At 40.0% G+C, this 25,759-nt stretch overlaps 1 protein-coding gene across 4 annotated transcripts in view; it reads left to right on the plus strand.

Annotated features, from left to right (window-relative positions):
* Cenpi (centromere protein I) overlaps positions 1-25,759 on the plus strand; it is a 51,680-nt gene that overhangs the window by 1,590 nt on the left and 24,331 nt on the right. For all 4 annotated transcript variants that reach the window (NM_001431557.1, NM_001431556.1, NM_001431555.1 and 1 more), the window contains 6 exons: positions 589-820; positions 2,286-2,423; positions 7,667-7,785; positions 8,058-8,165; positions 15,962-16,010; positions 16,300-16,346. In NM_001431557.1, coding sequence (NP_001418486.1) covers positions 604-820; positions 2,286-2,423; positions 7,667-7,785; positions 8,058-8,165; positions 15,962-16,010; positions 16,300-16,346 — 678 coding nt within the window. In that variant the 5' untranslated portion in view covers positions 589-603. The remainder of the gene's footprint in view (positions 1-588; positions 821-2,285; positions 2,424-7,666; positions 7,786-8,057; positions 8,166-15,961; positions 16,011-16,299; positions 16,347-25,759) is intronic.

Below are 25,759 nucleotides of genomic sequence, written 5' to 3' on the forward strand. Positions count from 1 at the left end.
GTTAGCTTTCTATACTGTGGGGTGGTTTTAACATAGTACTGACACAAAAGGAATATAAAGAATAAAGGTAAAATCAAGGAGGGATAGAGAAAAAAGGGAGGAGTAGGTGTGGAAGAAGATTGGAATTATGAAATGGAATGGTTTTATACTTATAGGATGTAGCCATTTTTTAAAATATTTTATTTATTTATTATATATTATGATTACATTGTCGCTATCTTCAGACACACCAGAAGAGGGCATCAGATCTCATTTCAGATGGTTGTGAGCCACCATGTGGTTGCTGGGATTTGAACTCAGGACCTCGGGAAGAGCAGTCGGTGCTCTTAACCACTGAGCCATCTCTCCAGCCCGGATGTAGCCATTTTTAAAAGGGAACATATGTTGTCAGAGTTTAGCTGATATTATTTACATTGGCAACTTATTAATCTGTTTCTGTTTGGGTCAAGGGCTTTAAAAAAAAAACTAGCCTGCAGGTTATGTCTCCTGAGTTCTTTGTCATTGAATACCTGTTGCATATCGGAATTCCAGCAAATATGGTCATATCTCTAGCTGATTAATACTAACATGGTACTTGTTTCTGTCTAGAACATTAATACAGGGATGGCAACTCCAAGGCTTACTAGAAACTCCCAACAACAAAACAGAATTTCTCAAGGCAGTAATAGTCGTCAGACCACTCTCTTAGACTGGAAGGTGAAAGACAAAGCAGGCAACTCCAAGAGTGTCTTGGAAGAAAGTAGTTCCCTGGAAGATTCTAACCACGCTGACGATCAAACTGAAGACGCTCTGCAGACAGCAGTAGAATACTTCCAGAAAGGTAAAGGCAGGCTGTTTGCCTTGTGAATGTGCAGGGCTTTTGTTTTGTATTGTTTTTATTTACTTGTTTTTTATTGAGACTGAGTCTTTGTACCTCAGGCTGGCTTTGAATTCCCTTTGTAGCCGAGGGTTGCCTGCAGCTCCCATTCTGCCTGCTTCTAAGGTTCCAAGTGTGCATTACCGTGTCTGGTTTATGTGGAGCTGTGGATAGAGCCCAGAGCTCTAGCAGCTCAGCCCCAGCCCCAGCCCCCAGTCCTATTTCTCTCTAAGAATATTGCAGTTATAATTGCTGGATGTAGTGGCAGGCACACTCAGAGTCCCAAGCACTGGAGGTAAGGATTACATAAGAGGAACATAAATTCAAGGCTACATGAGGCTATATAGTGGGAACCTGTCTAAAAATAATTGTCTTTTTCATTAAGATTTTTTTTTTTTGGAGACAGTGTCTCACTGTATAGCCCTCGCTGGGCTGGAAGCTAGCTGGCCTCGGATCACACAGATCCACTTGCCCCTTTCTCCTAAATGCTATGATTCAAGGCACCATCAAGTCTACCCTTAAGATGCTTTTAAAGGAAACATGCTTTCATTTATTCAGATTTTTATCTAATAGTCATTTATAGAAAATTTACTATATAATAGTATATTATATAATATAGAGAAAGCAAGACATCCTCCCATCAGAGTTTGCAGACACTGCGATCGCCTGAGAATCTTCAAAACATACGAATGTTTGGTATCTACTCTTAGCCATCTGACTCTTAGTATGGGATGTAACCTGGCACTGTGAATTTTAAAAGGTTTTGAGTAGGCTGGGGAGATGGCCCAGTTGATGAGTGTGCATGTAAAACTCTTGGCATGGTGTATGTGCTTATACTGGAAGTACTAGGGCGGCAGAGAAGCTTACTGGCCAGAAGTCTAGCTGAATTGGGGAGCTCCCAGCTCAGTGAGAAGCCTTATCTCAAAAAAAGATGGAGAGTTAGCAGCATCACCATTCTCTCTCTCTCTCTCTCTCTCTCTCTCTCTCTCTCTCTCTCTCTCTCACACACACACACACACACACACACACACACACACACACGGCTACACATGCACAGGAATGGGCACATGCACACCTATATACACAAATAAAGATTATTTCTAGGTAATTCATTGCACTGCAGAATTTGGGAATTGTCCTAATTTCTAATTTGAAAATAGTTTTAATTTAAGTTGAATTATATATAATATTTATTATTAAATAATAAATATAACAATGTAATAAAGTTATGTATATATATGTATATATATATGAGATGTCAGTGCATGATGAAAATATTGAGTAATAAAGGCTCTCAAGGTTTTTTTTTGTGTTTAAGGAAGACATTCATAGCATAAATCTGTTCCTTTAACAAGGTTGTACTTGTTGAGGATGGAGCACTGAAAGAATTTTCAAGGTCTCATTGTTTAATATTTTTTTCTTTTTCTAGGCCCTAAGAAAGCTTCACTGAGTAAAGATTCGGTCTTGGAAAAACACTTGAAAACTGTGGAAAATGTGGCTTGGAACAATGGCTTAGCCCCAGAAGCAATTGATATTTTATTGAATGTGGCACTCAGTGGCAAGTTCGGTATGTTCCATTTGTCCTCAGTTTCCTGTTAGTTTCACCTTTCCTCATGGTTTGTGGGCTTTTGTTGTTTGTTTGTTTGTTTTTTCCTTTCGAAAGGAAATGTACTGTGTCTCTTGGGTTTTGTTGAAGCTAGGGTTTTTTTTTTCTAGAATATATTCTGATCATGGCTTCTCCTTTATCATATCCTCCCAGATCAGCTCCACCTCCTGACCCATCCCACTCCATGTTTGCTTTCTCTCTCTTTAGAAAAAATAAAACAGGCAAACAAACAAAGGAGAATAGAAGAAACCCAACAGGCCAACAAAACTCACGAGCAGTGTGTACACACAAAGAGACACAGTGAGATAACTGAAGTAGTCTTAGAGTTTGCTACGTAGACTAGTCTGGTCTTGGATTGGCATTGACCCTTCTGCCTCTGCCTGCCAAGTACTGGGAATACAGATGTGAACCACCACAGCTAGGCTTTTTTTTTTAAAGATTTGTTTATTCTGTTTTATGTATATGAGAGGTTTTGCTTGTATGTCTGTATGTAAGCCTTGTGTGTGTGTCTGGTGTCTTCGGAGGTCAGAAGAATGTTGTGGAGTCCTCTGGTGCTGGTGGTAGTGAGCCACCATGTGGGTCTTAGGAACCAAATCCAGTTCTCTGCTGGAGCATCAAGTTTTCCTAACTTCTAAGCTCCGAAGCCATTAAGATTTTTTGAATTAAGTTGTGTTGAAATCAGTCGTCCTAGTCTGTCCGTAAGATCAATCTGGTAAGATGACAAGGTGGGCTTTTCTATGTTTAGCTTCCTGAGCCAAGGGTATTTGTGTGCTTATTGCTGGAAGTGACCAGTTACCACATCTTTATAAAGAAAATGCACGTGGGACTCTGTCACCAGATGCAGGGAACCATTTTCAGCATTTTTCAGACCCATAGATTGAATACTGTTCCCAAAGATGGTCTTTAAAAGATCACTTAGTCTATTTCATTGCTTTGGGTTTATTTATCTGACAATTTTCTATTTATACTGTCTTCAGTTCAGTGTCCCTGACCCTGGCAGTCAGAATGCTTTTCTCTCCTGTTTCTTGTCTTAAGTTCATTGGTTAGGGTGAGAGGTAGGAGAGAGACTAAGAAATACCGCCTGATCAGTGTCTTTTTACTTTTAGCTTTCTCTCACCTGAATTCACGCATTCAGCATAGCTCTTCATTTTACTGTGCATGGGCCAACACGTGGTTCATCAGGCCTCCATGCAAGCCTAAGGACTTGAGCTCAGTCCCGGGACCCACATAGTGGACCAAGAGGACCAATCCCCACTCCCACTAGTAGTCCTCTGACCTTCACATGTATGACATAGTAAAGGGACACAAATGTAAATACACAAAACACACACACACACACACACACACACACACACACAGATAAATGTAGAAGGTAAAACAAAGATGTGAAGACAGGTCCAGACTGGTTAAAGAGACTTAATGTCAAAGCTAGAATCAGGAAAATCCGCACCTCCTATCATTCTAGTGTCTATGCTTACATTGTCACCATTTTTTTTTTACTAACCTATGATTTAACACAAACTGTTTTCTTGTTTTGCATATTGATGTATAACCTTCCATTCTGTTTATAGAAGTGGGTGTAAGTGCGGTTATATGTGCTTTCACATTAAAGGTAACATACTGGCTGATTTCAAGTATCTTACTTCTGTCCTTTACCTGATTAGATCTATGTGTTCCTAGTTAAGCTAGACTTAATAATGGATTTCTGTTCTTGAAGGTGGTGGTTTCAGATATTTGGTTCTCATACGTTTTCAGGAATTTGTGTCTCATTAGTTTCCATTGAAATCAATTTTACATTTTTGTCTTCCTTTAAAAATACGTAGACTGGACAGCTTTTTCAAATTTTTCCTTTTTGATACATAAATATCTGATATTCAACCATAAATTGATGGTAGGAAGCTTTTCCTGATGTATGCCAGATAGGGAGTGTTGTAAAATGTTTCAGGCTCTGGAAATTTGTTTATAATATTTGAAAGGGTAATCTCTGAGCTAAGTCATTGTGGTGGTGCACATAGGTAAATTGTAATACTAGAGAAACTGAGGCCGAGGATTGCTTTGTCTTTATTTGCTGGGCCATATAATGGGACTATCTTTAAAAAACTGTAAAGGAAAGAAAATAATCTCTTGCTTTTGTTACATTTATTTATTTTTATTTTTCTGACCTAAAACTTGATCTGTAGACAGGACTGCCCTTGAACTCCGAGACATCTGCATGGGTCTGCCTCCTGAGTGCTAAGAAAAAGGTGTACACCACCATACCTGCCTGTTACTTTTTTATTTTTATGTTAATTTGAAATTTGCTGAGATCAACCGTTACCATGAGAATTCCTCTTTTCTCTATTAGGTATTTCTGTATTGTTCTCCATATTAGATCATCACATTTATCTCTGGAACATTGAAATGAATATTTTAGGACTAGGTATGCTAGAAATGGCACCAGGCATGCATAGAGACTTTAGATCTACGGTTCTCAGTCTTCCTAATACTGTGAGTCTTTATTATTTGTATTCATGTTGTGGTGTTCCCCCAACCCTAAAATTATTTTCATTGCTACCTCATAACTATAATTGTGGCACTGGTGTGAATCGTAATGTAAATATCTGTTATGTAATCCCCAAAGGCTTTGCAGCCGGCAGTTTGAGACCCACTGCTTTAGTGGTTAACTAATTTTAGAAGTTACTGAGGAAAACAGAGTAAGTGTAGGGTCTCTACTTTGAGCTTGTTACCTGGCAAGTGGGGAAGCTGTTTGAAAGTTTACCATGGTCCGTGGATAGCAATGGGAGATAATAGAGCCTAGAATTGTCAAGAAAATCATTTTTATTAAGATTTTGTATTCTTAGTTTTGTCGTTGTTTGTTTTGCTTTTTTTCTAACACTGCCATCATTGCATTGCTTCTCTACAGAATGACGGTGTGGACATTGTTGGTAAATACTTGGAACCATAATGATTAGAGCTTGATTAAAAACCACATAGAAAGGAAGCACTGTGCAGGATAGAGAACAAGATGGAGTGATTAGACTAGTACAGAATGCTGCACCTCAGCTAATCCCGAGGGAATGAGTTTTCATTCTGCAACTTTCCCAGCTTTTAGGGAAAGTTGGGCTTGCCAACATATTTTTTTCATTTTTCTTCTAAAAGATTTAATTTTAATTGTCTTTGTGTCTGTGAAGGGGTATAAGCATATGGATGCTGGTACCCAGAGAGCTAAGAGGCATGGTATCCATTAAACCTACAGTTGAAGGTGATTCTGAGCTACTCATATGGGCCCTGGGCACTGAACTCTGATCCTTCACAAGAATAGTATACACTCATAACTGCTGAGCCATCTCTCCAGCCCTCCCCCTGCCTTTTTTAAAATTCAAGACAGGGTTTCTCAGGGCCTGGAGAGATGGCTCGGCAGTTAAGATTCAAATCTTAGCACCCACATGGCAGCTCACAACTATCTGTAATTCCCACACCTGACACCCTCACAGAGAAAGGTTTGTCTGTAGCCCTGACTGTCCTGGAACTAACTCTATAGACCAAGTTGGTCTGAAACTTAAAAGATCCAGCTGCCTCTGCTTTTCAAGTTCCAGGAATAGTGGTATGAGTTACTGTACCCAGCCCTTTAAAATAATTCTTTAATGCAACAACTCAGGAAGATACCTGTTAGTAGGTAATAATAATAATAAGACCATTAATAATAGTCTATTGTGCCGTTACAAAATTAAAGTTAAAAACACTTTGAAATTTTCTTGTGATTAAAAGGCTTTTTAGTGTTGAGATTAATGATATAATACTAAAATGTATAGTGCTTTAAGAATCGAATGTATTGGAATGAGAATATGGCACAGTGATAAGAGTACTTGCCTAATATGCTTGAACCTAAATTTAAGCCTTAGGGCTGAAAAACATACACATTGTATCGTTTGCAAATTTACTGAGTCCTGCAATCATCAAAATGATTGAATTGCTAAATATTTTAATAAAGGAAACACTTTTCTCATTTCCCCTTTTTGAAACACGGTAATGCTATGTAGCTCAGGCTGACCTCAAACTTAAGATCCTCTTGCTTCAGCCTCTTGAGTGCTAGGATTACAGGCCTGTACCTCCATAGTCAGCTCTTAACATCTCCCCACCTTTTCCATACAGGATTTCCTTGTGTAAGAGCCCTGTCTGTCCTGGAATTCATTCTGTAGGCCAGATTGACCTTGAATTCAGAAATCCACCTACCTTTGCCTCCCAAGTACTGGGATTAAAGGCATGAGCCACCAGGTCTGGTCCCTAAACCTACTTTTTAAAAAAAATAGATGTATTTGGGTCACATAATTTATTTAAGAGCTAGGAGATATCTCAGTTGGCAAAGTGCTTGCCATATAAGAATGAGAACCCATGTTTAGATTCCCAGCACTCACCTAAAAGTCAAGGGCAAGGGGCTAGATAGATGGCTCAGTGGTTAAGAGCACTAGCTGCATTTCTAAATGACATGGGTTTATTGCCTAGCACTTATATGGTGCCTCACACTTTTCTGTAACTGTAGTCCCAGGGATCCAACACACTCCGTTAAATGCATGTGTGACGCATGTACATGTATGCAAACAAGAACTCATATAAATGTAAAGTGAAAAAAAGAAAACTGGGCAGAAGCATGTTTCATGTACCTGTAATCCCAGTGCTATGGAGATGGAGACCAGAGGATCCATGTGGCTTGCAAAGCAGCCGATCGAGCTGCGTCTGTGAGCTCCAGCTCGACTGACAAACCATGTCTCAAAAAGTAAGGTGGATGGGGCTAGAAAGATGGCTCAGTGCTTAAGACTATTTGCTGCTCTTCCAGAGGACCCAGCTTTGATTCCCAGCACCCAGTGAAAGCTTACAGCTGCCTCTAACTCCAGTTCTAGGGGATCCAGTCCCCTCTTCTGACCTCAGTGGGTCCTGCATGCACATGGTACACAAACATACATGCAGGCAAAATACCCATACATATAAAATAATACAAAAGATTTTTGAGAAGCAAGATGGAGAATTAAGGAAGCTACCTAACACTGAGCTTTGTCCTCCACAATTGCATGCATACATGCACACACAGGGACATGTACACACCCAAGATAATTTGCTTTTTAGTTTGTTTTAGAAGTTTTAGAGAGTTATGTCCTATAGTGGATACTAGTAAAGGAACAATTGAGACCCTGAAATCCAATTTAATTTAGAGTTGGTCTGTCTTCCAGGGAATGCTCTAAGCACACGGATTTTAAAGTGCATGATTCCAGAAACTCACATATCAGAAGATTCTGTGGTTAAGGCAGTATCCTGGCTCTGTGTTGGGAAGTGTTCTGGTAATACCAAGGTAATCTTTTTGAATACTTTGATGATAAGTCCTTCAGAACCCACTTAAGGGCTATCAGAGAAGAGCCACTTACACAGTAATGGCAGTGGCCTTTTGTATAGAACCTGTGGTTTCAGGAATTGATAAAAGGACCCTCTTCAAAAATTTTTACAACAAATATAAAAATCTTTTATCCTACTTAGTCCTTTCAAAATATCAGTGTAGGGGGGATTAACATTCTGTGACACTTAGTTACATTTCTCTAAGGACAGTGTTTTTTCTCTATCAAACAGGTACTTTTTTATCGTTGGTTGGTTGCGATGTTTGATTTTATTGATCATAAGAAGCAAATTAATTCGCTGTATGGCTTCTTTTTTGTTTCATTGCAAGATGATACTCTGGTAAGTAAATATCGACCAGCATTGAGCTTCAGTCAAATACCTGTCGACAGGCCACCTAATGTGTGTTCTATACTTAAAGATATTTTAAGAATACAGAAGATATTACACAGCAGACCTCATTGCTGCACTGTCTCACAGATTAATGAATCTGTGGTATTTGCTATATATCTTTTAACAAAATAATGTTAGAGTTTTGTAGATGTAGCCCAGTGATTATAATTTTCCCTTTTAAACCACACCTTTGGGTGACTTGGTTTGAATTTTCTCAACACAGCAAAAACTACATCAAAACCAATAAGAAGGAAAATAATATATTTCACAAGTTGCAAATGGACCAATTTTTATTATATAGCATAGTTATCCCTATTAATGTATTAACAATGCTAAGAAATGAACCGACTAGCCACCTAGAAGATTTTCAAGGACAGTCACTAGTTTACAGACCATGTGAGGCACATACATAGTCAAATTCCTCTTGGCTTTGGGAATGGAATTCATGCCTTTGTTTTATTTATGAAAATTCATGTTGCCATCCTATTTCTTTCCTTGTATTGATAGGCATAAATTTATTTTTTATTAAAGATTTACTTATATGCATGAGTGTTTTGCTTACATACATGCTTGTGTACTGCCTGCGGGCTTAGTGCCCATGGGGGTTCAGAAAAATGTGTGGATTCCTTGGAACTAGAATGATAAACAGTTGTAAGTTGACATATGTGTGCTGGAAATTGATCCCATGTCCTCTGCAAGAGCAGTAAGTGCTCTTAACCACTGAGCCATCTTTCTGGTCCCTAGATTAAAAAGATTTAGCTTTTGTAGTTCAGTAGTATAAAAATGTAGCAAAGGAATTAAATTACATGAAGGAAACAACTCAAGAGTTGAATTATGAATTTAGACAGATGGCTCAGTGACTAAGAGCAGTGGCTGCTCTTTCAGAGGGCCTGGGTTTCAATTTCTAGCACTTACAGGGTGGATCAAAACTATCTTTAGTTTTATCTTCTGTAAATTCAGTTTTAGGGGATCAGGTGCCCTCTTCTGGCCTCTGCAGGCACAGCATACATGTAGCACATAGATACACAATGCAAACAAAGCACCCTACACATTTTTTTAAAAGTTGAATTATAACAGATGGCAAAATAAAAACATGAAGATAGTAATTGCTATACTAGATTAGAAAATGAAACCATACAAATCAGTGATTAGTAAAGGCATAAAAGATAAGCATTGTGCTAGGCCTTGGGAGGATGAATCGAATTTGGGATTTCTAAAAGATAGTTTTACTATGAAACTCTGGCTAGTTTGGAACTTCTATGTAGATTAGACTGCCCTTGAGTTTAGATATTTGCCTGCTTCTGTCTACTGAGTACTGGAGTGCCACCATGTTCTGTGATTTAGGGCTTTGACAGAAGTAAATAGTGTTAGTTCTGAGGGCAAGATTTCAGGCAAAGCTGTGAGATGTAGAGGTTGTATTTAGGAGAATACAAATAGACAGCCTGACTTAGCTGAAGTTGGTATTGGGTGATAGTGGTTGGTAAGACTGAGAAACATGACCTTTTAAATAAGGGGAGATAGTATCTTTAAAGTCAGTGTCTAGCCAAGAGCTTAGCTAATGAAGAATTACACTGCACTGTTGACCGGTGCATTCTGTACATACGTCTTAACGCCTGGGGTGAGAGGGGCCTTAAGAAGGACAGGTCATTGTAGGAAAGCAATTCTGTACATGAGTTAAGCATACTTGTTGCATTGTCTCTGCAGATTCTATTTTTGTTTACAGTATTAAAATGTATGTTAGCAAATGGGTGGATTTTCAAATAAAATGCAGCTTCCACAAAAAAAAAAAAAAAAGACTGAGAAACATGGGTTGGGAATAAACTGTGGAGGGTTTCTTTTTATTAGAAGTTGAACTTTGTTTTATTTTGAGACAGGGCCTCACTGCATACAGAATATAACTAAGATGGACAGCAAAACAATGTTTCAAACATACTCAAAACTTACAAGATAATGTATATAACTTTGATTTTTGTGTAGTCATAGATAAGATCAGCATAGCCAATTTTAGAACATGATCAATACTTAATTTTCTATAAAAATTAAAGAACCATATACAATGTGGTCTTTTATACCTGACTTGTTTTTTGTTAATTTTGTTAAGATTTATATTATAATTTTTACTTAAGTGTATGTATCAATGTGGGAGCCCTCAAAGGCCAGAACAGGATGGATGCTGATGTCCTGGAGCTGGAATTGTAGGAGTGTGAGCTGCCTGATGTGGGTGCTGAGACTAGAACTCCCTCCAGAAGAGCAGGGAGTGCACTTGACCACAGAGCCCTTTCGTCAGCCTTCTTTTTAAGTGAAGCGCCTTTTTTTTTACCACTTTAAAGAATACATGTTTGTTTAGTGTGTGCACACATACATATGCGGAGGTCAGAGGACAGCTTGAGGGAGTTGGGCTACTATTTACACCATGTGGCTTCTGGGACTTGTACTCCTCTTGTCAGGCTTGGCAGCAGACACCATTTTTACCCATGGAGCCATTTTGCCAGCCCTTACATTTTATCTATTTTGTGTGGACATGTGGGTGTGCATTCTACAACATAGATGATGAGGTTGGAGGACAGCTTGCTGGACTTAGTTGCATCTGTGGGTCCAGTGTCTTGAACTCAGCTTATCAGATTTGCCAATAGGTAACTTGAGCTGCTGAGCTGTCTTGCTTGACCATGACTGGCTTTTTAAAATGAGAACTATATTTCTAAGGTTTTCAAAGGATTTATTTGTTTTTTCTGTGTGAATGTTTTGTCTGTCCATATGTACATGCTTCATGTGTATGCCTGATGCCCTTGGAGGTCAGGAAAGGACCTTAGTTCCCATGGTCCTGGAGTTACAGTTTTGATTCGCCATGTTGGTGGTAGGAATCGAACCCAGATCCTCTGTAAGAGTAGTAAGTGTTCTTAACCACTGAGCCCACTCATCAGCCCCTCTAATTTTTTCTAAGTGACTTCGTTTGTGCAAATATCAACAAATGGAAAACAACTCTTTTTTTTAATATGAAAAAAATACATTGTGTTCATAACTAATGTATGTGAGTGGGTACGTATCTGCCATGGTGGATTCTGTGTGAGTGTGGGAAGACTGTGAATATAGGTATGTATCTGCCATGGTAGACATGTGAATATCAGAGAAAAACTTTCAGGATTTGGTTCTTTCCTTCCAATACGGGTTCCAGGGATCAGCCTGGGGTCATCAGACTTATGCTGCAAGCGCTTTTTACCTGCTTAGCCATCTCAATGGTGCTATTTTCGCGTTTGTATGTTTGCGACGGAGTGTCTTGTATAGTTCAGGATAACCTTGGATTCACTATCTTTCTGCCTTCCCGAAGTGTGGGGGCTGTAGGTGTGAGTCAGTCACCATGGCTAGCAGCAGGGTTTAGCTTTTAAAAGTCATATTTCTTAAAAGTCATTTTCATAGACTTTGATCAGATTCTGACTGTGCAGTGACTCAGATGTGGCAGTTAAATATTTGCCATCAAGGCAACTACAACGTATGAGATGCATATGGATTTTTTCTTTCTAGATGTGATTAAAGGAGAATGTCAGATTCCCCATAATACCAGCTGGAGCCTCAGGCCAGCAATTGGATGGCATTCATTTTGTATTCAACATGATGAATAGTGTTGTTAATGGCTCATATCCTAGGGGTGTGAGGTAATGAATTTGTACCGAAATCTAAATTCTTTCTTCTTAAAATTATGTTTAGAGTCTTATCTGAATCCATTTCTAAGTGCAGAAAAAACACTTTAGAATATTCTATCCTTCAAAGTATAGGGTAATGACTACTAGTATGCAAATTCATTTAGAGACTAGCATTGTGTTGTTTTTGAAAACTAGTGTATTTATTATTTGTCTGTATGTGTGTACATGTGCGTGCATGTGGGTATGACTTGAATGTGTAAGTGTGGCTGTGCACTCATCACTGCAAGCATATAAAAAACCAAAGGAACTTCTGGAAGTTGGTTCATTCCTTCCAGTGTTCAGTTCAGGGATCAGGTTTGCACAGGCTGAGCTTTTATCTGCCAGGCCTTCTTTTCTGTTTCCACTAAATAGTTGACTTTTTTTCTTTTTTGAGATAAGCTCTGGCTATCCTGGAACTCGATACATAGACCAGGGTGGTCTTGAACTCACAGAGATCTGCCTGTTTCTGCTTCCCAAGTCTTGGGATTAAAGTGAGCCACTGACCAGCTATAATACACTTTTTGGCTTTTGTTCATTGACAGGAAGTATTTACAAAATTTCCTTAAAGGTTCAGGAGTAAATGTTTTTATATGTGATGACCATACTATTTTAGTTACAACAGGTATAATTTCAAACTAGCTATTGGCAATACAGGAATGAATGGGAGTGACATCTGTCCCCCTGCCAGCCTGCCCATCCATGTATCCATCTACCTATCCATCATCTATCCATGCACCCATCTACCTATCCATCTGTCTGTGACAGGGTCTCAAGCATCTCGGACTGGCTTTCTAACTCACTATATAGCTGAGGACTATCCTAAACTTCTGATCTTATTTCTACCACCAGAGTGCCAGGATTATAGATCTGGACCAGCAGACCTGTATGTAAACCCAGGGCTTTATGCATGCTAGGTAAAACTTCTATCAAGTGAAGTACGCCTTCAGCAGACGGACACTTAAAATGAAGAAGAGTGGTCATCATCCAGTAACTTAATAAAATAATGTAGTGAGTGTGTCCTATTTGCCAGACTATAGACAAGTTGTTGCTTAAATTATGATATAATTGGCTGGAGTTAGAACTCAAGAGACAGCATCTACTTAACATGTGCCGAGCCCTGCACACAAAAGAATTCTATCCCATGGAAAATGAGGCACCACTCAAAATGATCTTTTAAATAGTATATATCAAAATGCTTTAAAGTGGGAAACCAGGATAAAGGTTTCAGAATGTACTCCTGTGTATTTCTGTGCACCTGAGTGTGTACATCTGTACCTTGTGTAGACAGGAAGCCAAGGAAGTAGAATGGGCATTAGGTCCCCTGAAACTAGAGTTACAGATGATTTTGAATCACTTTGTTGTGTGCTGGAAATCAATTCGGGGTCCTCTGGAAGAACAAGTGTTTAGACCGGTGAGCTATCACTCTAGGCCCAAGGATAAAAGTTTGAATTTTGTATCTTAGTGTCTTAGTTAGGTTTTCCATTGCTGTGAAGGGACACCATGACCAAGGCAACTCTTTTTTTGTAATAGCGTTTTATATATTTAAACAACAATTTATAATTTATAATTCCTTAGTATTTTTCTATACTATTATTTAAATTTCTCTATCTTGGAAGGAACATTAAAATATTTTAATGTACTTTTTAAAAAAGATTTATTTATTTATTATATATAGGTACACTGTAGCTGTCTTCAGAAGCATGAGAAGTGGGCATCAGATCTCATTACAGATGGTTATGAGCTACAGTGTGGTTGCTGGGAATTGAACTCAGGACCTCTGGAAGAGCTGTCAGTGCTCTTAACCATTGAGCCATCTCTCCAGCCCTTTAATGTGCTTTTATATGTAATTTTGTTTTCAATTACCAGAGTACTCTTTGTTTCTTATATATAGCTTTTATTTTATTTTATTATTGTTTTACTTACTCACTTTACATCCCACTCTTTGCCCCCCTCCCTGTCTTCCCCTTCCACAATCCTTCTTCCTTCTCCCTCCCCTTCTCTTCTGAGGGGGTGATGCCCCCTGGGTAGTCCCCAGCCCTGCCCTGGCACTTCAAGTCTCTGCAAAGCTAAGCACATCCTCTCCTACTGAGTCTAGACAAGGCAGCCTAGCTAGAAGAACATATCCCAGGCTTAGGAAACAACTTTTGAGATAGCCCCTGCTCCAGTTGTTTCTGTGACCCACATGAAGGGCAAGTTACACATCTTGTACCTATATGCAGGGAAGCCTAGGTTCAGCCCATGTATGTTCTTTGATTGGCAGTTCAGTCTCTGAGAGCCCCAAGAGCCCAGGTTAGTTGACTCTGTTGGTCTTCATGTGGAGTTCCTATCCCCTTTGGGGCCAGCAATCCTTCCTTCTATTCTTCCATAAGAGTCCCTAACTTCCATCCACTCTTTGTCTCTGGGCATTTGCATCTGTTTCAGTCAGCTGCTGGGTAGACCCTCTCAGAAGACAGCATACTAGACTCCTGTCTGCAAGTATAGCAGAAATTCATTAATAGTGTCAGGTATTGGTGCTTCCAAGGCCACTCTTATAAAGGATAGCATTTAATTAGGGCTGTTTTGCAGTTTCAGAAGTTTAGTCCCATATCATCATGGTGGGAAACAGCAGCATCCAGGCAGGCATGGTCCTAGAGGAGCTGAGAGTTCTACATCTTGTAGTACTGAAGGCAAACAGTAGACTGGAAAAGTCCACCCCTACAGTGACATCCTTCTTCCAACATGGCCACACCTACTCCAACAAGAACGCACCTCATAGTATCACTTCCTGTGGGCCAAGCATTGAAACATGAATCTATGGTGGTCATTCCTATTCAAACCATTATACTTATTAAGCAATAACTAGTATTGAAAGGAATGTGTAATTTTTAAAGATCTTTTGAAGTTTTCATTGTATGTGTTCATTGCTCCTGATGCTGTATTACATAAGGACATTGTCATACAAGTCTATTATGTATTGAGAATATTCCCTCACACTTTCCTACCTTACCCTTTCTTACCCTCCTACTCATTAATCAATTCCCTTTGTTCCCCTAGACAGTTTGACAGTTTGGCTTCTATTTTCAAGTTATATATATATATATATATATATATATATATATATATATATATATATATATATATATGATTTTTATATATCTATGTAAAATAATCTGAGGCACATATAAGAGAAAAAACAATAGTTGTCTTTCTGAAAGTGGCTTAATTCTCTCAATATAATTCTCTTCTATTTTCTGGCAAATGACATAAAACATTCCATTCTTTATAAACATCACATTTTTTTCTAAGCAATTTTTCTTAAAATTTTGTTCAAAATTGTCCACATTGCCTTTTGATTTTAGAGCAGAAATGTTAGGCTGGAGGAGGGTTGCCTCAGCGTTTAAGAGCATTCCTTGCTCAGGGCCTGGGGTCTGTTCCCAGCACCCACATGATGACTCACAGCTACCTGTAACTCCATTTCCAGAGGACCAACGCCCTCTTCTGGCCTCCATTGGCACCAGGTGGACATGTGGTATACATACATATATGTAGGCAAAATTAAGCAAAAGGCAAAACAAGAATTCTCACTTATCTTGTCACCATTGAAGCAATTTTCTAAAAAATCACTATCACATACAGGTTTGAGCACAGCCAGTCAGAAAATCTGAGACTGAAAGCATTCAACAATTCAAATCTGATCTCTAAGTGTGCACATGTCAAGGATGCGTGCATTCATGCACAGATGCCAGCATATAACTCACCAAGAGGAAAAGTGGAAAATGTCTTGCTTCACGCCACAAGCCATAGTCAAGCAGACACATTAAAATCAACGTGGGAATTTACCTTAAACTTTCTGTAAACAGTAGATATAACTCACCAGGGAATTTTGTGTTTAGACTTCGGTGCTTTTTCATTAAGTGCCTGGAAAATCTCAGTTCATGTAATCACTTGTATCCAGCATTTTAGATGAGGAAATTATTGTTCAGTGAAGCCCTGAAATTCTTTTACTTAGCAGATGATTGACATTTGAGGAGGCTATGGTGTTATTTTACTCAAAATCACATTGTCAATTTTCATTTTTTTATTTAACAGTGCCCTTATGTTTGCCATTTGTTATATTTACTGACCAAAAAGGAAAATGGTAAGTGTTTTCACCCCAGTTACATTACTCCCACTCTATAGGCCCAGCATTTGTTTCATCCTTTATGAACGTCAATAACTGTTAGCACTAGTTGCATGACAGCACTCATTTTCTGAAAATTGCCTTTTTAGTACTTCTATCTAAGAGTATCTGCATAGTGGCTTAACTGAAGAGGTATTTATATTTTGAAAGTGTTGTGAGAAATTATATGACTCACATGGTGATTAAGTATAACTGACTTCTTTTGCCGAAGCAGATGCTGAGAACCACTTTTCTCTCTGTTTTCTAGTCAAACCATTTCGTGCGAGAAAATTGCTTGATCTCCAGGCCAAAATGGTGAGTGCAGAAAAGACCCTGGAGAATCCATTTGCACTTTGAGCTAGGAATTGAGCTAGGCTTTGAAGACACAAAGCCAAGTGAGTCATTAGCTTGAAGGAACTCACTTCCTGGAGAACTCAGTCAACAAATTGAAAAATCAAACTCAAAGCTGAGAGTAAAGATCGGTGGTTAGAGTCCTTGCCTACCATGCATGAAGCCTTGGTTCAACCTCCAGTACAGTATGTTAATTTTTACCAAAGTGATGAGTTCAGTTAGTCATACAGTAAATCCTAAAGGTGTCTGCAGTATGTGTTCTTTAAAAGTATACATGCATATTATTATGTCTGTGTGTATATATGGGTGTGTGTTTGGTTTTATTTTTTATTACTTTTATTTCTTTACAATCTAGTCGTTCCCCCTTCCTGGTCCACCCTCTCATAGTTCCTCACCCCATTCCAACCCCCCTCCCCTGCATTAAAAAGGATGTTCCCCATCCTATTCCCTTCCAGGCCTCCCCACTCCCGGGGGCTTCAAGGTACATCTTCTCCCACTGAGGCCAGACCAGGCAGTCCCCTGTTGTATATGTGTAAGGCCCTGGACCAGCTCCTGTATGCTGCCTGGTTGGTGACTCAATGTCTGAGAGATCTCAGGGGTCTGGGTTTGTTGAAACTGCTGGTTTTCCTGTGGGGTCGTCTTCCTCCTCAGCTTCTTCCAGCTTTTCCCTAATTCAACCATAGGGGTCCTCAACTTCAGTCCATTGATTGGGTGTAAATATCTGCTTCTGTCTCAGTCAGCTGCTTGTTGGGCCTCTCAGAGGACAGCCATGCCAGGCTCCTGTCTATAAGCACACCATAGCATCAATAATAGTGTCAGGCCTTGGACCCTCCCCTTGAGATGGATCCCAGTTTGGGCCTGTTGCTGGACCTCCTTTCCCTCAGTCTCTTCTCCCTTTTTGCCCCTGCAGTTCTTTTAGATGGGAACAGTTCTGGGTCAGAGTTTTTGACTGTGGGATGGCAACCCCATCCCTCCATTTGATGCCCTGTCTTTCTACTGGAGATGAACTCTATGATTTCCCTCTCCCCACTGTAGGGCATTTCGTCTAAGGTCCCTCCGTTTGAGTCCTAAGAGTCTCTCACCTCTAAGGTCTCTGGAACATTCTAGAGTGAAGGTCTCTGGAACACTCTAGAGTGCCCCCCCCCACTTCCATCCTGTCCCTTCCCCATACCTGATCTTGTTCGCCTTTCCCCTCCTCCTCCTCTCTTCCACCCAGGTCCCTCCCTCCCCCTGCCTCCCATGATTGTTTTCTTCTTCCTCACAAGTGGGATTGAGGCATCCTCACTTGGGCCCTTCTGCTTGTTAACCTTCTTAAATTCCATGGATTATATTCTGGGTAGTCTGTAATTTTTTGAGCTAATATGGACTTATTAGTGAGTACATACCATGCATGTCCTTTTGTGAGTTACATAACTCAGGATGCTATTTTCTCGTTCCATCCATTTGACTGCAAAACTCAGGATGTCATTGTTCTTAATAGTTGAGTAGTACTCCATTGTGTAAATGAACCACATTTTCTGTATCCATTCCTCCATTGTGGGTCATCTGGGTTTTTTCCAGGTTCTGGCTATCACAGATAAGGCCACTAGGAACATATTGGAGCACATCCCTGTTGTATGTTGGGGCATCTTTTGGGTATATGCCCAAGAGTAATATAGCTGTGTCTTTAGGTAGACCTACTTCCAATTTTCTGAGGAACTTCGAGACTGATTTCCAGAGTGGTTTACCAGTTTGCAATCCCACCAGTAACGGAAATGTGTTCCTATTTCTCCACATCCTCACTAGCAATGTGCTGTAACCTGAGATTTTGATCTTAGCCATTCTGATTGGTGTGAGGTGGTTGTGGTGGTAATTTCCTAAACAGAACTCCAAAGGCTCAGATTCTAAGGTCAAGAATTGATAAATGGGACCTCATGAAAGTGGAAAGCTTCTGTAAGACGAGATATCTTGCTTTTTCTAGGGTATAGCTTGCCTCCTTATGTTGGAATTTACCATTTATTATCCTTTGTAGCGCTGGATTTGTAGAAAGATATTGTGTAAATTTGGTTTTGTCATGGAATATCTTGGTTTCTCCATCTATGTTATTCAAGAGTTTTGCAGGATACAGTAACCTGGGCTGGCATTTGTGCTCTCTTAGGGTCTGTATGACATCTGTCCAGGATCTTCTGGCTTTCATAGTCTCTGGCGAAAAGTCTGGTGTGATTCTGATAGGTCTGCCTTTATGTCACTTGACCTTTTTCCCTTACTGCTTTTAATATTCTTTCTTTATTTTGTGCATTTGGTGTTTTGACTATTCTATGACGGGAGGATTTTCTTTTCTGGTCCAATCTATTTGGAGTTCTGCAGGATTCTTGTATGTTTATGGGCATCTCTTTCTTTAGGTTGGGGGGGTTTCTTCTATGATTTTGTTGAAGATATTTCCTGGTCCTTTGAGCTGGGAATCTTCACTCTCTTCTATTTCTATTATCCTTAGGTTTGATCTTCTCATTGAGTCCTGGATTTCCTGGATGTTTTGGTTTAGGAGGCTTTTTATGTTTTGTATTTTCTTTGACTGTTGTGTCAATATCTTCTAAGGTATCTTCTACACCTGAGATTCTCTCTTCTATCTATTATATTCCGTTGGTGATGCTTGCATCTGTAATTCCTGATCTCTTTCTTGGCTTTTCCATTTCCAGGATTGCTTCTATTTGTGTTTTTTTTTTTATTATTTCTCCTTCCACTTGTATGTCTTGGGCTGCTTTGTTCAGTTCCTTCACCTGTTTGGTTTTGTTTTCCTATATTTCTTTAAGGGATTTATTTGTTTCCTCTTTAAGGGCTTCTAACTGTTTACCTGTGTTTTCCTGTATTTCTTTTTTTTTTCCTTTTTCTTTTTTTTTGGAGCTGGGAACCGAACCCAGGGCCTTGCGCTTCCTAGGCAAGCGCTCTACCACTGAGCTAAATCCCCAACCCCTCCTGTATTTCTTTCAGTGAGTTATTTATGTCCTCCTTAAAGGACTCTATTATCTTCATGAGATAGGATTTTAGGTCAGCTTCCTCATTTTCAGGTGAGATGGTGTATTCAGGGCTTGCTGTGGTGGGAGAACTGGGTTCTGATGATGCCCATGTACATTGACTCCTGTTGTTTAAAGTCTTGTGCTTCCCTCTCACCATCTGGTTATCTCTGGTGTTAACTGTCCTGGGTGTCTCTGTCTTGAGCCTGCCTCCTGCGGCCCTGGCTGCAGCAGATGTCCTGGGAGGCCTTCAGACTGGGGAGTCTTCAGATGGGCAGACAAGCTAATGATCAGCCTTGGTGGAAGCCGCAGGCTGGAAGGGCTGTATGTTTGTCTGTGTATGTGTGTTATAGATGGTGGTATATGTACAGTACAGAAGATAACAATGTGTCATTTTCAAATGCTGTCTGCGGTTTTTTGTTGTTGTTATTGTTGTCGTTTTGTTTGAGACAGGCTCTCATTGTCCTAAAATTTACCACATAGGCTATGCTGGTTTGCCAGAGATGGCAGGAATCTACCTGTCTCTGCCTCTCCCACATGGTGATTTCCAGCATATGCACCCCCCCCCATCCACGGCTTTGTAATGTAGCTTCTGAGATTGAACTCAGATCATACATGCTTATAAGGCTGTCCCTATACCAAATTTCATCTAATTCCCTAAATACATTTTCTGACAGAACATTGCATTTCATGCCTGTTTTCCCAACACATAGGAAGCAGAGGGCAGAAGGATTACTTGGAGTACATAATGAGCTTCTGTGTAAACTAAAACAAGCCCAGTTCAAATACTTTAATGAGTTTACAGGTATCAGAAGATGTTTTCAGCATTGACTGCACTGGACCATTTTTGTTTTATAAACAGTTTAGTTTTAGTTATAAATACTCAACAAATATATGAAAAAATGTCCACTATCATTAGCCACAGGGAAATTCATATCACTACTAAAAGGTACTGTATCATCAAAGTTGGAATGGCTATTATCAACCCTTCCCACCCTCAAATCAATTGCTAGTGTGAATAAAGGGACTGGTTTTGCTCATGTCTGAAAGTCTTTAAAAATCACATTTATTTGTTTTTTTATTTATTTGTATAGGCTGGGTGTGGATGTATACATGTGGGTACTACATGCCATAGCTCACATGTGGACGTCAGAGGAGAGTTAGGGAGAGCCATTTCTCTCAGTTCTCTCCTTCCACCATGTGGGTCTGAAGTGCAAACTCAGGTTTTCAGGCTTTGCAGGAAATACTTTATCTGTTCTCTTGCCAGCCTGTTTAAAACTTTTACATTTACCTTTTAAAGTGACAGTACACAATAAGGAGTTTGGGGATGGTATTTTACTATATCACTGTGCCATTGCTCTCTTCTTTTATTTTCTCCATCACTGGTGATTTCATGTCGCATATATACGTATATACATATATGTCCACGTATTGAGACTTCTACCCAAATTCTACATATTAGAGAAGCATGGGATATTTTGTTTGTCCTCTTCCTCAAATCAACTCTCCTTTCCCCTCATTTCACACCTTTGTCTCCTTCATAGGCTTAATTTTAATTTTGTGTCATACATAATATGACATTTAATGTGTACATATATATGTACACATACACAGGCATGCATTCAATCACATCTATATCTTTTTGAGACTCAGTTTTCCCATGTAGCCCTAGATCTGTTGAAATGTGCTCTGTAGACCTAGCTTGGCATAACTTATGCCAGTTTTCCTGCCTCTGCCTCCCCAGTGCTGGGATTACAGGCATATGCCTATTGTGGCTGGCCAATATATTTATATTTAATTCTAGATTCCTCATAGAAGCAAAACCATGACATTTCTCTTAGTCTGGCTTATTTCATTCATCATGATCTTTAGTTTATCCATTTTCAAATGATAAAATTTTTCTTCTTTATGGGTGAGTAAAGCTCCATTGTGCCAGTTTGTTACATTTTCTGTATCAATTGACTTTGATTGACATCTTAGTTCCGTATTTTAAAAAATGTATAATTCATTTATTTTATGTATGTGTTTTCCTGTGCACAAGTGTGCATGCCTGAGCACATGCACGGGCGTGCGCGCCCGTGTGTGCGCCCGTGTGTGTGTGTGTGTGTGTGTGCGTGCGTGTGTATGTGTGCGTGTGTGTATGTGTGTGTGTGTGTGTGTGTGTGTGTGTATACACCACATGCATGCAGTGCCCACAGAGGCCAGAAGAGGGCAGCAGATCCCTAGAATTGAGTTAACAAACAGCTTTTAACTTCCATGTGGGTACTGGGAACTGAAACCCAGCCCGCTGAAACAGCAGCTAGTGCTCTTAGCTCCCAAGTGTCTCTCTAGCCCCGTGGTTGCATATTTTTGCTATTGTGAATAGTGCAGCAATAAACATGTACCCATAAGTGTGTCTCTGAAACCTGATTTAACTTCCTTCACAGTCAGTTCTACTTTTAGTTGAAAAAAAAAAAAGGAACTCACTTACTATTGCTGGGAAATTATATTAGTACAGTCGTTATGGAGAGCACATGTCATCCTCCCCTACTCCCAAATACCACTAAAGATGGAGCTGCCGTGCGATGTAGTTAGTGTTCTGGGTTCACACAGAAGCAGACAAAGTGAGCATAGCACAGTGGTACTTGTATTCCTCCACTTATCGGGACACTTAGAGTGTGCATTAGGTAAGAAAGAATCAGCTGAGCTGCTTGTCTGGAAATGACTGAGTGAAAGGGACATTTTAAATATGTAAAATACAATATGTTCAGCCATGAAAAAAAATGAAGTCTTCTTGCAGCAATTGGATGGAACTAGAAGACACTAAGGATGGATAAAAGGAGCCAGACACAAGGACTAGTATCACATGGAGTTGTTAAAAAGTGTCACTGTTGACATGGAGTATTAATATCAATTGAAGGAATATGTTAGGGGAAGACAGGGAGGTAGGACTATTGCAGTAGTCAACAATGCAGTGAACAATGCAAGCTGTATTAAACTGTTGCACTGAACAACAGCATTGAATCCAATTAATGTGTGTGTGTGTGTGTGTGTGTGTGTGTGTGTGTAAAATGTTAATAAAAATAAAAGGTTAAAAATAAAAATTTAGGCCTGGAGAGATGGCTCAGCTGTTAAGGACACTGACTGCTCTTCCAGAGGTCCTGAGTTCAATTCCCAGCAACCACATGGTGGCTCACAACCATCTGTAATAGGATCCGATGCCCTCTTCTGGTGTGTCTAAAGACAGCTACAGTGTACTTATATATAATAAATGAATAAATCTTTAAAAAAATTATTAAGTTTTGGGGAGGGGGTGTGGCTTAGTTGGTAGAGTGCTTACTTAGCAGGCACAAAGCTCAGTTCAAATCCTAGAACCATTAAAATTGGACATTATGGCCTATACCTGTAATCTTAGCATTTGGGAAGTGGAGATAGGCAAATCAGTTTAAGGTCATTTTCAGCTACATAGCAAGTTTCGAGGCCAGCCTGGGCTACATGAGTGTCCGTGAGTGGAATACAATCATGTTCCCTGTAATGTTTTATTTAACAATTGACCACATATGCAGTGGTGCGTACAGAGCCTAATTATTTAACAATAGGCCATACCCATATGAGGTTAAGTAGATTCTATGATTATTCCTAGTTTGCCTTCTATTGCTGTGATAAAACACCAGGACCAAAAACAACCTTCTGAGGAAAGAGTTTATTAGCTTATAGTTTATATAGTCTATGTTGTGGGGAAATTAGGGCAGGAACTGAAGCAGAGACCAAGGAGGAATATGGCATACTGGCTTGTTCCCATGGCCTGCTTTCTTATACAACCATGGGATGCCTCTGCCCATAGTGTGGTGGGCTTTCGAACATCAATCATTCTTCAAGAAAATGCCCTACACACTTGCCTACAGGCAATCTGACAGACATTTTCTTTAAAAACTTATTTAAATAATTTATGTGTATAGGTGTTCTGCCAGTATGTATATCTGTGCACAATGCTCATAGAGTGCCCGTGGAGACCTGAAAAGGTGTCAGCGTCCCCCAACTGGAGTTACAGATGGTTGTGCGCTGTCGTGGAGGTGCTGGAAATTAAACTTGGGTCCTCTGGAAGAACAATCTGCCATTTAGCCCTGGAGGCGTTTGCCGCAATTGAGGTTTTCTCTTCACAGACAACTCTAAATTATTAAATTGATGGTATTAAATTGTCTAAAGAACTAACCAGGAGAAGATGTTCATGCAATAATGAACTCACTAACAATGCATTTCTCGTAATACATCCCCATGGTTGTTATGACTGTTGTGCTTCTAAGTGGCATTTGCTGCCTTATTTTGTATAGTATTCAATTCAGCAAAATTTTAATGTCATAAAAAGATTTGGTTACTTATTTCGATTTGGAATGATACTCTTTTTTTTCAGTAACCAAGTGTATTAAATGTAGACATCCAGCATCAATGACTGTTTTCATTGTGAAGTCAGTCAATCCCTCTCTCTGTCTCTCTGTCTGTCTCTGTCTCTGTCTCTCTCTCTCCGCTTATGTGTGCGTGCACTGGTGCGCGCATGTCGTATTATAGACGTTGTCTCTTTCTGTCTCTCTGTCTCTCTCTCTCTGTCTCTCTCTCCGCTTATGTGTGCGTGCACTGGTGCGCGCATGTCATATTATAGACGTTGTCTCTTTCTGTCTCTCTGTCTCTCTCTGTCTCTCTCTGTCTCTCTCTCTCTCTCTCTCTCTCTCTCTCTCTCTCTCTCTCTCTCTGCTTATGTGTGTGTGCACTGGTTTGCGCATGTCGTATTATAGACGTGTGGGTGTGCATGTGCCGTGGAGTGCTTATGGAGGTCATAGGACAAGTTGCCATAGTTGGTTTTCTCCTTTTACCATTCAGGTCCCAGGAGTGAGCTCATGGCATCAGGTCTGGGTACAGGTGCCTATACCTACTGAGCCATCTTATCAGTTCCTATCCACCTTTCCTGAGCAGGGCCTCTTCATAGTCTGAAGCTTGTCAAGTAGTCTAGGCTGGCTGGCAAGTGAACGGCTGGGGCAAGCCAACCCTAGGATCTACCTGACTGCCTCTGCAGCACTGGGGTTCCAAATGCATACCATTACACATGACAAGTTTAAAAACTTGGGTTCTTGGGAAGGAACTCAGACCTTCATGTTTGCCAGACATGTACTTTGTTGACAGCCATTTGATCGGGTGCTAAGTTAGTATTTTTGAAGATTTATTTTGGTCTTATCAAGCTCTTTGACTGTTGTCCAGTAGGGAGGTAGGGAGGGCTGTTGTAAAGATGGGGCAATCAGCAGCAGCCAGTACATGAAAAGTGGGTTGCTGCGCGCATTACGGCGTCAACAGCCTTCCTAATGCGTTTGCTGGGATACGATGATCAAGTATTCTTGTTAAATTAACATCTCTTCGGTTCTGTTTTTCTTGACTTTTACTCTAGATCCTACTGCCTTGATGTCTAATTCAAAGATGACCATATTCCTTCCTTCCTTCCTTTCTTTCTATCTATCTATCTATCTATCTATCTATCTATCTATCTATCTGTCTATCTATGGTTTGAGACAGTATCCTGCTGTATAGCACACGTTGTCCTAGAACTAGCCATGCCAACCATGCTAGCCTCAAATTCACAGAGGTCTTTCTGCCTCTGCTCCCCCTTGTTGAGTGCTGGGATTAAAGGTATATGCCACCACACCCTTGCTACTATTTTTAAAAACTTTGTTTTATACGTATGGGTATTTTGTCTGTGGCTATGTATGTGTGCAGTACCTAAGTAGGCCAGAAGTAGGTGACAGAACTCATGGAAGTAGCATTATGGACCCGGTGAGCTGCTGTGTGGGTGCTGGGACTGGAACCTGGGTCCTTGCAAGAGTATTGGGTGCTTTTGTTTAGCTATCTCTCAGCTCCAAAGATTAATAAACATGGAAGCTCAAGTAAGTTGCCATTCTGAGTAAGCCATGCCTGTGCTAGCAAGGATGAGTTGTAAGACTAAAATACAGGTAGAAACATTGAGAAAATCCATGGAAGAAGTGATAAGGAAATACTTAACCAACGAGGAGATCATCCAGTGGGGAAATTGGATTTTAAGATTGTTGATATAAATTATCTGGTTACTCATTTCCTCCCTCCTTCCTTCCCTCTCTGCCTGCCTACCTGCCTGCCTCTCTGCCTTCTGTTCACTCTTTCTTACACAGTGTCTTAGTGAGGGTTTATGCAGTTACGAAAACCACACTTGGGAGGAAAGGGTTTATTTTATTTTTTTTACAATATAGACAGGGACGTCTGGAGCTGATACAGAAGCCATAGAGGATCCTTGCCTGCTGGCTTGCTCCTTATGGCTTGGATAGCCTATTTTCTCTTGTACCACGGTACCACCTACCCAAGGGTGGCTCCACTCACAATGGGCTAAGCCCT

The sequence above is a fragment of the Rattus norvegicus genome, chromosome X (assembly GCF_021556685.1).
Source record: "Rattus norvegicus strain SHRSP/BbbUtx chromosome X, alternate assembly SHRSP_T2T, whole genome shotgun sequence".
Lineage (NCBI taxonomy): Eukaryota > Metazoa > Chordata > Mammalia > Rodentia > Muridae > Rattus > Rattus norvegicus.